At 41.7% G+C, this 14,323-nt stretch overlaps 2 protein-coding genes across 4 annotated transcripts in view; one reads left to right on the top strand and one right to left on the bottom strand.

The window, feature by feature from the left end:
- LOC149316584 (laminin subunit gamma-2-like) overlaps window positions 1-6,823 on the top strand; it is a 68,076-nt gene extending 61,253 nt beyond the window's left edge. For all 3 annotated transcript variants that reach the window (XM_089515874.1, XM_089515875.1, XM_089515876.1), the window contains 4 exons: window positions 644-843; window positions 2,045-2,203; window positions 2,300-2,399; window positions 3,954-6,823. In XM_089515874.1, coding sequence (XP_089372000.1) covers window positions 644-843; window positions 2,045-2,203; window positions 2,300-2,399; window positions 3,954-4,204 — 710 coding nt within the window. In that variant the 3' untranslated portion in view covers window positions 4,205-6,823. The remainder of the gene's footprint in view (window positions 1-643; window positions 844-2,044; window positions 2,204-2,299; window positions 2,400-3,953) is intronic.
- Window positions 6,824-10,807: 3,984 nt separating this feature from the next.
- LOC149316583 (nicotinamide/nicotinic acid mononucleotide adenylyltransferase 2) overlaps window positions 10,808-14,323 on the bottom strand; it is a 93,734-nt gene continuing 90,218 nt past the window's right edge. The window contains exons 10-11 of the mRNA XM_089515873.1: window positions 13,989-14,056; window positions 10,808-12,091 (exon numbers count right to left, since the gene is read on the bottom strand). Coding sequence (XP_089371999.1) covers window positions 11,989-12,091; window positions 13,989-14,056 — 171 coding nt within the window. The 3' untranslated portion in view covers window positions 10,808-11,988. The remainder of the gene's footprint in view (window positions 12,092-13,988; window positions 14,057-14,323) is intronic.

The raw sequence follows: 14,323 nt of genomic DNA, 5'->3' as shown, positions 1-14,323 counted from the left end.
GGAAGTATTGTTTTGATAAGCTTCCCTGAGTCCCACTGGGCTTTGTGTCAAGGCATGGATAAAATCGATCACTACTTTCTATCTGCACTGAATAATCTAATCATATAGTTGGAGGGATTCTTGAAAGTCACCTAGTCCAGGTTTGGCTTACTATGGGAACTCTGGAGCAAGAACATCACTGGGAGATGATATCCTTGTTTGCTGACTCGTAGCTCCAAACCATTGCATAACTTAAACAAAGTTGTGGTCATACACTTGGTGATTTTGGCTCTGGCTTCTGCTCCCTTTTCCCTCCCCCACCTCTCCCTACATATAATAATAATAATAATAATAATAATAATAATAATAATAGGATTTATTTATATGCTGCCCAATCACTGGGAATCCGGGCAGCTTACAACAGAGGGGATAATAGACAGTTCCCTGCCCTTCAGGCTTACAATCTAAAAAGACACAACACAAAAGGAGAAGGGAATGGTGGGGGGGATCAGGTCCAGCATTCTTCTCTCCCTCTGAGGCCTGGACCAAAGCAGATGGACTGGAGGGAGGGCTCTTTTTCTTAATACAGATACAGATACAGATAGGGAAACTCTCACTGCTGATTGGGCTATTTACATTGCTTTTCTCCCCTTTCTGCTTGTAGAGTTTAATCTTCAAGTAGGAGACAGACAAGCAGAAGCCAAAGATGCCATGCAGAGGCTTCCTCGCATCAGTAGTATGGTTGCCAGTGCTGATGAGAAGACAAGACGTGCAGAAGCAGCCCTGGCCACTGCTGAAACGGAAGCTGGAACAGCCAGGAGAATGGCAGGAGAAGCAAAGGAGATTGCTGGTGGCATTAATCAGGTAGAGGAGGAACACAATTTTTTTTAAGAATTGGGTGTGAGGATTTCTGACACTGAACATTGGTCATTCAAACTAAACTCTACACTGGAAGTTTGATTTGTTATTCAAAATTATATCAACAAATGAAAGGCGATACTGGTTTTGCCTGTACTTTTGTACCTGTACTTGTACCTGTCTCACAGTGGAGTCTGGAACTGGTCCTCTCACAGTTGAAGAAGACACCTTTTGAGCTGATGGTGACATGTGACTTCAAACTGCTCACCTGGAAGTCAGGGTTCTATGTGGCAATTACCACAACAAGGAAAGCTGGTGAGCTTTGTGCGGTGAGGGTTCATCAGCCATGCTTCCATGACAAAATTGTCCTTTGACCTAACATTTATTTTCTCCCCAAAGTTGTTTCTGCATTCCATCTTAATAAAGATATTGATTTGGCAGAATCAAACCTTGGATCTGGGGCATTCTCTCCATTGCTTCGATGTCCCTGGCTTTTTATGTGGATTGGACAGCTTTTCTCCCCCCAGGAAATTGCAGAGGCTTTTCCTCTGTTGCTGACAAAAAGGGTATCCTATATCATCTCAGCAGCTATCCAAATGGGAGGCAGCCACAATTTGTCTGGCAAATGAGCTCGCAGGCAAGCAACCTCCAGTTCAAGTGAAATCTCACTCAACTAGAGCAATGGAGGCTTTGACAGAGCCTCTCTACACGACATCTTTAGAGCAACCACTTGGTCTCAGTCATCAACATTCATCTCTCACTATGGACTGGACACAGGATCTCAGGCAGAGGCAGTTTTTGGAAGGGCTGTGCTCTTTTCCTGTGTGGCATCTGTAAATTCCCACAACCCCACCCAGTCATGTCCTGCTTTCCCCTTACATCCTTGGGTGCTGATACTTTGGCATCCATGGAACCAAGGTGTTAGGAGGGAAGGACATCCATTAGGTGCACAGAGAGTTGGCAGGTTTACTTCCAAAATGCTTGCATAACAGCTCTTGAAGTTTCCAAATAATGCACTGCACAGGACCAGATAACTCCATTTGTGTGAGTTCACAGATGACCACTCAAAAAACCCCAGTTACAGATAAGCAACCTGCCCTTATAAATATAACTCAGTAAGTAAGGTACCCCAAATGCCTGTCTTATTTTGATCCCATCACAAGAGACCTCATGGATGTTTGTCCTCTTTTCATCCTTGCTTATTCAGGAGATAGGACGACTGGCTTTGGAAGCCAACAGAACAGCAGATGGAGTGTTAGCCCTGGAGCAAGAGATTGTTTCTCTGCAGAAAGAGGCCAGAGACATGGAAAATGAATTACAAAAGAGGGCACTGGAAGTTGACATGGATGCCACTATGGCTCAGGAAGTGAGTCTGTAACTTTTTGCTTTTCTATGCAAATGTCTTTTTGAGAAATCTGTTTAGGTGAGAAAGCCTGCTAATACTTTTCATTGTTGTCATTAGGCTCTTCAGATGTCACAGAGAGCCAAGGCAAATGCTGGCAGTGCTGGGAGAGCTGTCCAAGACATGCTCAGTGCCCTAGAAGGCGTTTTACGTATGATGGGTAAGAGACCCCATGATTTCCTATCAGGGCTTCAAGCGTGAATTGGTTCATCAGTAGGAGCCAGTTATGGCAGATGAGGACACACTTGAAATTTCAGGGCAGACTTCACAGATTTCAGGTTGAAATTTCAGGACAGACTTTATAATTTTTTGAGCCCCTTTGGGGCTCTGGCATGTTATCTTGATGAGGAATGGGAAAGAAATAAAGATGGCTTTTATAAGGTGGCATGTATTACATGCCCTTGAGCATCTCAAAAGTCATATCTGTTGAAAATTTGATGATACATAGATGTAATTAATTAAGATAGTTGAGTTAACACTCTTTTCAAGACTTTTCTCTATTGATGCTCCTATGTATTTGTTCTTGATTTATTGACTAAGTGCTTAATTTCTCACTAACCACTGTCCTTTAGTTCCGTTTTGTATAGATCTGGAGGGTTTATAGTTTTAGCATTTGTTGCTAATATCAAAAATGATATTTCACTTCAGAACAACAACAAAAAACCTTTAGTATTGCTTCTGTTTCTGAGTGAGAAACTGTTTTAACAATTTTCCCCGATTTCAAGAAGGCCAGCCAGTAAGGGTCAGTTGCTAATATCAGAAATGAAAACATATTGGACCTGCAAGCCAAGAACAATTCCCAACTTGTATCCCCAGATGTTGGACTATAACTCCCATAATTCCCAACCACTGGCCATACTGGCTGGCCTTCTTGAAATCCAGGAAAATGCTTAGAACAATTTCTCACAAAGAAACATAGAAGCAATGCTACTTTAGTTGTTGTTGTTGTTGTTGTTCTGAAGTGAAATTAGTTTAAATCGAGGAAAAGGGGCTTTACTTACCAGGTGTGTGTGTGTGTAATGGATATCCCGCCTTTCTTCTAAAAGCGTTTAAGGAAATAAACACAGAAAAATCAAACCTCACTGAGTAAAGCACATCAGTGAAAGCACATTGGGGTGGGAGTGGGTGGGAAATAGCATTACCCAACAGATTAAAAACCCATTTCAAGAGCAAACAAGCTTAGATGCCAAAAGGCAGCCTGAATAAACACATCTTTCCCAGTTGATGGAAAGACATCAGAGGTTTCACTAGCCTAGCCTTCCTAGCTGAGAGATCCAAAACTTGGGAGCAGCCACCAAGAAGGCTCTCAGATTTCAAGAATTGCTTCAATAAAGGCTCTGGCTGGTGGACAGTTGGATAATTACAGTACTTAGGATCAAATTAGGATCGGTTTATCATATTTTCATAGAAGTGTTTCCCCAAAACAATGAATGACATCTGTTTGTAATAATATGCTAATTTCTTTACCTATGTATCCTGTATATATTGTATATGACATGCTTTGTTTTGTGATTCATAATTGGAAGGAAAAATGGGTTTAATTTGCAAACCATATGGCTGAAGTAAAATACCTCTGAAGAAATCCTGCAATGGAAAATGGATTAATTGCAGTAATAAACATCTTAACATCTAATTTGATATAGACTGCCAAATGGAATGAAGGTGCACATTCAGATATTTTGCTAATAAGTGCTTGCTTCTCTTTCTTTTGCAGACCAGCCTGAGGCTATGGATGAACAAGGTGTGAACCTGCTTGAGATGAATCTCAGTAAAGCCAGAATAAGACACAGTCAGTTGAAAGAACTCATGTTCCAGATGGAGCAAACAGCCAGCCGGCAGAAACGTAAGATCAAAACACTGGAGAGAAGCATTACAGAGATCCTTGCAGATATTAAGAATCTGGAGGAGGTACGGGATAATCTCCCTCCAAAGTGTTACAACATACAACCCATTGAGAGACCTTGAAGCTTTATGAGGCAGGGGAAGCAAACTGTCACATATTCTTTTGCCAGCTCTTGGACGTAACATCAAGGTCAGGCATATTATATGGAGTGATGCAAAAGATCCAGCTCTCTGAAAGCTGCATGTGCTTCTACTGAATAGACTCTTTTCAAGTTGCATCACTGTTACATCACTGCCATGCAGCCATTATTTGGTTGGGACAACACTGAAAGAGATAGTTATTCCAGTTGACCAACTCCAGGGGAGAGAGCAGTAAACAACCAAGCTGCATAATGAAGAAGGTGCCCTGACTTAGTATGTGGACTCTGTCCAAAACTTGGATCCAGTAGCTGAATCTCAACTCTCTACAATATTTCATCCACCTCTGGTATACGTTCTCCAGAATTGGAGAAGGATGGATGTTATACCTGAGGCTTGAAAGAGTTACTTTCTTGGACAGTAGTTCTCAGAATCCTTAAGGCTCCATGACCTGTGGCTATGAAGGCTGTGGGACTGTGGGAGGTACAGTCCAAAAAGGTAAATCTTCCAAGCACTTGTTTGCATCCTGTTAAATTAACTGTCCCGAGTTATCAACTCTTGTGTTACCATGAATAGCTCTTAACTTTCATTTCTGCCTTTAGTATCCCAGAAGATGCTTTTTCTTAAAAACAAAACAAAACTTTACATAATATATCTGGAAGTTATTAACATTAATAGAACAAATGTAGCATTCTGAAAGCATATCTGCACAACACAACTGGTTTAATAGCCATTAATAGCCTATTAATTGGTTTAATAGCCAGTACCTCAGCCCGGGGATTCTGAGAACTAATTCTATATGGCTTGGGTAGAGATATCGAAATAGAGTGCTCCGTAGTCAGATCAGACTACCACTCCCAGCATCCTTTGGGGTGGGGAAAAAACTTTGAGTCATTCTGTTCAGCTATATAAATAGGTCTACCTTTCTATAACTACCTTTCTTACTATGTCTTTTGTTCATTTGTTCCAGTTTTGCTATTGAACATAATAAATAATAATAATAAAATTTTATTTATATTTCCCGCTTCTCTCTTCGGATCGATGCGGGATCACAGCAGTAAAAACATCTTAAAATACATACATAATTCATACATACATAAAACATGTAGGGATGGGGCAGCATTTCTGGTTAATGAGCCAAATCTAGGCCCTGAAACGATGGAACGAACTCCAGAGTAGTTTAAGTGGCTCAGGTGGCTTTGCATGTCTTCATGTTTCAGACATGAGTCTAGCCGAAATTACTTCTTATGGGGAAGACAATATTATACAGGGTTATTCCGTTTTTAAAGTTTGTGTTTGCAATATTACAATGTGTGTGTCCAACAATTGTTCTAGAATGTGCTTTTTTAAAAAGTGATTCCGCTCCTTGCTCTCAAACAGTATGTCATAGACAAGTGTAAAGGTGCTATGTATTATGTATTATTGATGAGAGGGAAAGCCTAATAAATAATGAACTCCCATGGTTCGAGAAGGCTGCCATGCTTATTTCTTCATTCTGTTTCCCATTCTGGAGACTTGTGCGGGAGAACGGTTAGGGGAAAATTAATCTGAATTTTGAATAAAGGGAGATATCAATGAAATGGATGAAAGAAAGTATTTTGTGATTGCTTTGCACCCATTATTTAAAACGATTTGATTATTAACCTGTTTTGTAAAAAGCCCACTGTGTTTCAGCCTTTATATACTGTTTGGCCTCCTACAGGGGCTACAGATTCAGACTATCAACAACAGAAGTTCCCGGAGTTGGCTAAAAAATTCTCTCTCCATATAACTGTGTGGGTGGCCATAATTCAGAAATTACTTGAAAGCACACAACAACAACAATAATGATGCCTTCTATGAAGAAAAATGAGACAAAACAGCTGCCCAAACCCTCTGGTCAATCCTTTTGGCCCTTTTGTAATTTTGGCTGAGGAGTGCTTGGTACCAGCTTCGGCTGATACGCCAACTGCGTCCCTGTCTGGACCGAAAGGACCTTGAAACTGTAGTACATGCACTGGTAACCTCTCGCTTGGATTTCTGTCATGCGCTCTACATGGGGCTACCTTTGTACCAGGTCCGGAAGCTTCAATTAGTTCAAAACGCTGTAGCCAGATTGGTCGCGGGAACTTCTAGAACCGACCATATTAGACCGGTACTAAAATCTTTACACTGGCTGCCAATTAGCTTCCGGGCGCAATACAAAGTGTTGGTTGTTACCTATAAAGCCCTACATGGCTTAGGCCCGAGTTACTTGAGGGAGCGCCTCTCCCTACATAATCCGCCCCGCACCCTCAGAAAAACAGGGAAAAACAGGGAACGCCCAAAAGTAAGATTGGCAGTAACACATCAAAGAGCCTACTCCGCAACAGCTCCAACTCACTGGAACGCACTCCCGGAAGAGATTCGACTTAGATCGACACTGGAATCCTTTAAGAAGGCCCTAAAAACTTATCTCTTCCGGATAGCATACCCTCCCGATTTGTAAAGCTGGTCCCTAATGGATGGATGAACTTTTTTACCTAACGCCCGACTGCTGTTATATATCTTTTTTTAAAAAAATTGTTCTATTTTTGAAATTGTATGCACTGTTGATATATTGTACTATGACTTGGATCATAGAGTTTTAATGATGTAAAACCGCTTTGATCGGAAGGAAAAGCGGTATACAAATAAAAGTTTTATTTATTTATTATTATTTATTTCACCTCTCCAGACCTACATGCAACAAATCCCCTTTGCCTTCCCACAACTAAGGGAGTCAATCCCATCAACCTCCCACAGGCTATGACCCTTCCAGACCACCAAAACCCAACCTGTGACTTATAGCAAGAGTCAATAGGGGAAGGTTTGCTTGGTTTCTTCAAACCTGGCAACATTCCACATCAGACCAATGGGTACTGAGGACCATAGAACAGTGATATGCCTTAGAATTAATTCTGCCATCCAGGACCCACTTCATCCAATCTCCAGCCTCCAAATCACTAGCCAAAAACTATCTCATTCAGCAGGCCATTTCTCATATACTGTCTCTGGAGTCTATACAGCTGATTTTTCAGAAGGAAAGATTCACAGGAACATACTGGAATGTTTTTATGATGTTGAAAAGGGGTGGGAATTATCCAGTTCTGGATCTGAAATTAATCAGTAAGTTCATTGGATACAAGGAATTTTGGATGTTGAGTGTTCAAGTTCCAGGGGACTTTCTTCTTTTGATTGATCTGTCAGTAGCCTATCTACACATCCCTGTGTATATGACATATAATGCTTGTGATGTCATTGTTTTAATTTCAAGATGTTGCACAGCTTCTGTACAAAATAGTGATGCGTATACTATCTAGTTCTATCACTATATCTTGATTCCAGGATATTTCATTTTCTAAATTTCCAGAAATGAGGTGGTATGCTACAAACTGCAGAAGAGGGGCTTCAAAGCTTCCCTGTTATGGAAACAAGAATGGGAGTCTACACAAATTTCATTAGCATATGTTTTTTTATTATATCATTTTAAACATTTTGCCAATTAATTCAAACAGTTCATTTGTGGTCATGATGACCATTTCAGCAACAACGGCCTCCAGCATATTCCATTCGAGTGGAACTGCCATCTTCAATTCTTTTTTTTTTTCTCCTTTTACAACTTTTTTTTTAAATAAAGCAAATTTTACGCTTCAAAATTGCAAGTTCAAGAATGGAAAACAAACACTTGCCCTCTCCCCCTCCCCCCTCCCTCCCTCCCCTGTGCATCTAAAACCCATTTCCTAGTTGTGTAGGTCAGAGTTTGGGTCTTAATCCCATCTCCAACCTTTCCCAAGCCAATCCCACCACCACCACCACCCTCTGAATGTATGCAACACTGTGTCTCCCCCCACCACCCTACCCCACCATAAGCATAACTGAGCATATGAAGGCAAAGAGAGGACTAGTAAGTTATTATATACATCATTTGTACCACAATGCTATGTTCCTAAGGCATGCTGTCCTAAACTGGATGAAATTGGATAGTGACCTGATAATCCATTTTTTGTTCAAGAGTACGGAGAGTTTGTCCTTCAGCTTTGTCTTTTTCACTGTCCACATCTTTTGTTTCCACCATGGAGCTGCCCTTCAAGCCTTTTTGGAAGGCCACGGTTTCTGTCAGATGCACATAAGGTCAGATACATGGTTGGCATTGCGCTTTGCAGCTTGGTATTGAGACATAATAGTGGATTCCAGCAAGAGGTTGTGGCTGCTCTCAGTAACGGAGGCATGTGAAAGAGAGAGTGCATTGGAAGTAGTACTTGATATGCGCAACAGGACAGCGAGAGAGCTATTTTTTAGAGAGTCATGTAGGATATCTAAGCCTTCCGTGAGTAGAAAAATTCTCATCAAAGAAACTATCTCTTTTGTACATCTGCCTATGACAGCAGTGAGTGTCCAAAGATACTGAATGCTTTGAGTGTGCTGCCAAATAGCAACGCAGAGCTTCACAGAGCCAATTGGATCTTCATATATCCCACCATTCACTCTGATTTCTAAGAGGTTGCGTGGAAAAAGATGCCTACATTCTTCATTGGCTGACATGAATACTCAACATAACAAGAGGGAGGCTGTTTCCACATAAGAAGTTGAGTGTGGAACTGCCAGATTTTATTTGCTCACTTGAGCAGGTGGGAGGGGAACCACATAACATTATCATCCGTCTCTAACCCTCTGATATTTTCCCAGTGCAATTTCTCTGACTTTTTAAAGAATAGAAGAGTAATGAAATTTTCACAAAGTTGCCCCTTGTGCTAGTCTTCCATCTTTTTCAAGAGACATGTATATATATTTATATATATTTAGGAAAGCGTGCTGTGATATATTAGGGAAACCTATTACTGCTTAGAACATGTTCAGTATGAACATTATTCCAGTAGATTTTGGATCTTACCCCGGTTACAATTATGTTCCACCTGCTGACACAATGAATACCAAGAGGAAGTGCTAACTCCCCAATACTGTGAAAATCAAATGCAATTCTATGGAGTTTATCACACAGAGGGTGAATTGGTAAAATCCTATGCAGAAACAGGATTTTAAAATCAGGGTGTTGTTTGTCAGGTGCATTGGCGTGAAAAAGAAATAACATGAAAATAATCCAAACGGAAAGCTCTTTTGTACTTTCAGAATTTAGCAAAAGTAAAAAGGAAGTAGTTTTGACGACTTTTTGTTTGGGTTATTTTCGCATTATTTCTCTTTCACGCAAACGGTGTCTGAAAAACATCCCACAAATGCTGGTTTTTTCAACTTTCTGTTTTCATTAACATCATCTGAAAAACAACCCACTCGTTGAGTAGCACTGGTTTAGAGTAGTGCTTCCTAGGCTTTGTGATGTGCATGACTAGCATCCCCCCCCCCCCCCCCCAATTTACCAGAGATGGGTAGCATATTTGTGCCTGTTGGTTACACCTATTTCTTTCTTTCTTGGAAACTCATCATGGGCCTGCAGACTGACACTGGTCTACAGACCACCGCTATGACAGCACTGATGTAGAGCAAAAGAGCAATTATTGCTAAATGCCTCCATCCAGAAGCAGGCTTATGATTCTTTAATAAAAACTGATTTCCTTGTCCCCCTGAAGAACACCAACTGTATTCAATTCAAGTTGTAAGATTCATGTAACCCAGGGAGACTAGAAGGAGCTCTTTAGATCTGAACTTCCGATATCACAATTGCTGAAGCACCCCTGCTATTCCAACCAGTAACAACCAGTCTACACTGGTAGAAATATCACATGGAAGCTACACCCACACACCAGTGAGCCTGTACTATTCTAGAAGGCTCATAGAGCATCATATGGTTTCAGGCTTCTTGAGATAAAACAAGCCAAATACGACTAGTATGACACTTTTCTATCCTTTTAACTTCATTTATCTGGTCTTGGAAAGGTTTTGTAAAGTTGTTCCTAAGAAATGATTGCTAACCATTAGGTTTCTCTGGGCTTCAGCTTCTTTTCATGTAAAATGGGGATACATTGCAGACCTCTCATGATTTACACCAAAAAATACTTCCTTAATCCTTTCATAAGGATACATATGCCTTCATGTTCACACTGCTGTGTAAGGCTCCTCTTTCTGAGGCATGAGGATGTACACCCATCCATCACAGTACTTGAGTAAGGGCTTTGCGCCAGCTGGGTTCTACTATCGGCGCCCAGGCACTATCTTGGCACGCACCCATCCATACGGGGCGTGTCATGATGACGCATGGGCATCAGAGCACTCAAACAGCTCTGGCTGGAAGGGGCATCACCATGGCACACGAGTGCACCTGTGGCGCCCCTACAAAGAAGCTGCCTAGAGAGGCTTCTTTTTAGGGAGCAAGTCGGTGCCGCAGCAGGGACAAAGATGGGTGGCTTCAACCGCCCGTCTGTACAGCCCCTAAGTTGTCTTTTACAGCTGCAAGCAAAAAGCAATGTAGCTTGGCCTACCTGAATTTACAATTTGCCCTCAGATGTCCCTCACAGTAACCCCTGGTTCATTTCAGTAGCTATAACACAGTTTGCAGCTAGCTGAGCTGCCTCATTTGGAAGTCCAGGAAATACCTAATCCAGTGCAGCTGCTGGCACTTATTTTATTACTGTTTCTTGCTGTATCTTGAATTGAGGGTGGGAGTGGGAAAATATCTCTTTCTCCGAATAAATTTAAGCAGCAATTTCATTTCAAGGAGCCTTTGAAGGAATGTGGGAAAACAAGAAGGCCATCTGAGTGTGGAACAAATGTATAGTTGCAGACATGAAAAGATGGCTGTGTGTGCCTGTTATTGATAAAGGATAACAATTGCAAATTGAACCTGGCTGAGCTGGCAAAACTAGCAGGAGTATAGCTGAACGCACAACCAACGGTCAAACTCTGATGAGTGTTTGGAGAAAATGGGGAGCTTTCAACCAAACAAGGGGCAACCAATCCAGTGCCCAGTCACAAAGACACTGTGAGAAAATGAGGGATAACTCATAACTTCCCTGGAGGATGGGCTCTCTGGCTATTCCCCTCCCTGGGTCATCACCTACTTCCTTTAAAAACTGACTTAAAGCACAACAGAAACCCCATTTTAAATTCTCTCTCTTTCAAAAAAATGTATTTATTTACAATAGGAAAGGATGTGCTACATATTAAGCAAGCCAGATTTCTGCTCTTCTTGTGCCAGCAACTCTTTTTCTTTTTTCTTTCTTTTTTTCACAGCATAAACAGCCTCAAGAATGTAGGCTGCTTCCTTCCTTTTTTATCTTGAATTCAAGGCTAAATACTTCCATGGCTGACCTAAAAAGCCTGGGCTTTGTACCAAGTGGGTTGGAATTGTCTTCTGCCAGTTGTACTGTAATTTAATGGATCACAATGATAAAAAGGACCCAATAAAAGCATGTTTTTTTAAAAAACAAAAAACAAACAACCACTGAGATTTATTTAGCTGACACATGATGGGAGAGAGAAGACAAAGAAGGCAGATATTTCCCTGAAAGCATGCTGGGATGGTAGACACCAGAGCCTCCCTCTTTAGGCACATGGCACCTGATCCTCATTGCTGCTTCCCCTCCTAACTATGGGAGAAAGGATAGCTTTGATGGTATGTATGCACTTGGTTGCCCAGTTGTATGCAGCACTTTCCTGCACTTAGCTGGGGATGGGTGAAGTGGGGACATCAGAGTGAAACAGGCAGATGCACACAAGAGGCAGTGAAAATGGAAAGAGAGAGTGAGAAAGAGAATTGTGATGAACAACCATAGGAAAGTGCAGCGGTTGGGCTGCTTTGTTGCAATGCCACAGGAGCTTTACCCAGAGGCATTCAAGTACAGCTGACTCTTGAGGATGTAATCGATGACTGGCTGACACAAGTAATCCACAACATGCCCGTCTCCATGCTGAAGAGCCAGTCTGCAGAAGAAAGAAATGGGGAGGGAGGACAGGAGTCAATTTCTGTAGAAGCTGGAAGCTTCAAATGCCACCTTGTATGCTTGACAGATGAGGGACATTGTTTCTGGGTGTGCGTCTCCAGAGTTTATAACCTGGCTCCCTTCTGGAAAAGTGGAGTTTGGTGGAGGGACAGCAAGGGGCAGAAGAAAGTGGGGAAAGTCCTACAGCAAAGGGACATCTAAGAGCAGCAGGAACCCTCTGTGTACGTATCTTTCAAAGTATCTTGCATCATAGGGCCCTAACAGACAGGTCAAAATAAAACTGCTTTGGGTCACTTTGGAGGTATGCTGTTTAAATGACACAGGCATCTTAAGAGGCCAGAAGCTGCAGCAAAGGACTGGCTTTGGCACGGCATCCAGACTCTTAGGATGCATGCATCATTTAAACAGCATACCTCCAAAGTGACCCGAAGCAGCTTTATTTTAGCCTGTCTGTTTGAGCCCATAGATAGTGGGATTGCTTTATGCAAAGCTGACTACACTATATTTTATTTGGGGTCATTGTTAGGCATATTATGCAATCATTGCTGTCTGCCTTCAAGACGCCCCCATTATTTGGGTGTACATTTGCATTAACTGCAGCCAGATTATTGGTGCTAAATGGGGAAGGAAATCGTGTTATTGGGGTTGTTGTTGTTTTTTACAGTAAGGATGAAGACACCTTGGCCATCCAGATATTCAGGACTACAGCTACCACAGTTTCTCAACACTGGCCATGTGTGAGCTGCAGGCCAAAATATCTGCAGGGTTGAAGGATCCTTTTCCTATTTTAAATCAAGATTGATCTTTTCTTAATGCAAATAAGATCACATCTACAAAAAGAACAATTGTTGCAGTAGGCAGAATACATAATTAAATCCTGCTGTCCTGCCATCCTACAATACAAGCAGTTTACCACATGCTCAACCATCTGTGTAGGCCAGCCCTAGTACACTTAGGTAGACTGCTTTAATAATGGTGAAAACAAGGAAGAAAGTTCTGGTCACATTTCTAACCATTATGAGCTTTATGAACACTGAACCTGAAGTTGAACCTGAAGAATATGTCTTTATCTTCAAGAGATCTGCTGCTTCTCTTGCCTGTCCAGACAAAGCTGCCCAGGCAATGCTGCCCTTTTTGCATGCCAGAAGGCAGCAAGCAAGAGGAGAGGGTGCGGGTTATTGTTGTTGTGCAAGAATCAAAGAGAAACATCTTTTGCAGCAGTAGATCAACTAGAGAAACAGACCCTGCACAGCTCAGTGTAGCATAATGTTACCCTCATGCTGAGCCATTTCCCAGCCCCTTGGACCTATTGTTTAGATGCTGAGTTGCACGGGAATTGCAGAAGTCCCTGGCTATGTCCCCATAACCTGACACAAAGTGATTACATTATCCAGTGAGGTCCACCAGGGTCCTCCAGTGGCCTCAGTGGCTGATGTAATGATTTCATTGCCAGCTATGAGAACAAAACCAAATACTTCTGTGATCAGACCTCCCCCACAACCTTGCTCTCTATTAGGATGGAATGCCTTCAGCGGCTCTATGGTAGGTCTGACTGCTGTGAAGGGATGAAGAAGGAAATATAATTCTCCACAACAGCCAAAAAAGAAATATGTGCATGCTGCTAACAGGGTGGCAGCCACAATCTCTGCGTTATGACTTGTCACCTTAAGACAAGTCATAATGGTTTATTGTATTGACAACTGACATAATAGAAGCCAGCAGGAGTAGGAGTGTATTACTACTGGTGTCACCATATAGGACTTGCTCAGAGATGGAGGAAGTGGGCAAAACACTCCATTTGTTTTACTTTCTGAATTCTTTGCAAACTTTGATGCTTCTGAAGCCCTCTCCCCACCTGCAACTCCCACCTCACCCACCTGCTTTTGGTGGAACTGACAACGGCCATGGGGTGATTCACATCATCCTTCACAACCAGAATATTGTTCTGTGGAGAAACCATTGACAGAACATTGGTATCATCCCTTCTCCCATGCTATCATACGATGATCATTTGATTCCCTATACTGAAATATCACTTCCCTGTCAGAATTCAAACTAACTAGTGTGAAAGGCTTTTAATAGTAGCATCTTGACTCTAGAAAATTTCTCTCTCTCCAGATATATATATTTATTTATAAATACCAGCTGTACTTAGTTTTAAGAAAATGGTGCAGATTTTTTTTTTTAATTCCAGCAGGCATTTTTAGGGAGA

This window comes from Sceloporus occidentalis, unplaced genomic scaffold, assembly GCF_023333645.1.
Source record: "Sceloporus occidentalis isolate IW3139 unplaced genomic scaffold, rSceOcc1.0.p SCAF_3, whole genome shotgun sequence".
Lineage (NCBI taxonomy): Eukaryota > Metazoa > Chordata > Lepidosauria > Squamata > Phrynosomatidae > Sceloporus > Sceloporus occidentalis.
Note: the sequence above shows the minus strand (reverse complement) of the source record. Positions and strands in the feature narration are given on the sequence as shown.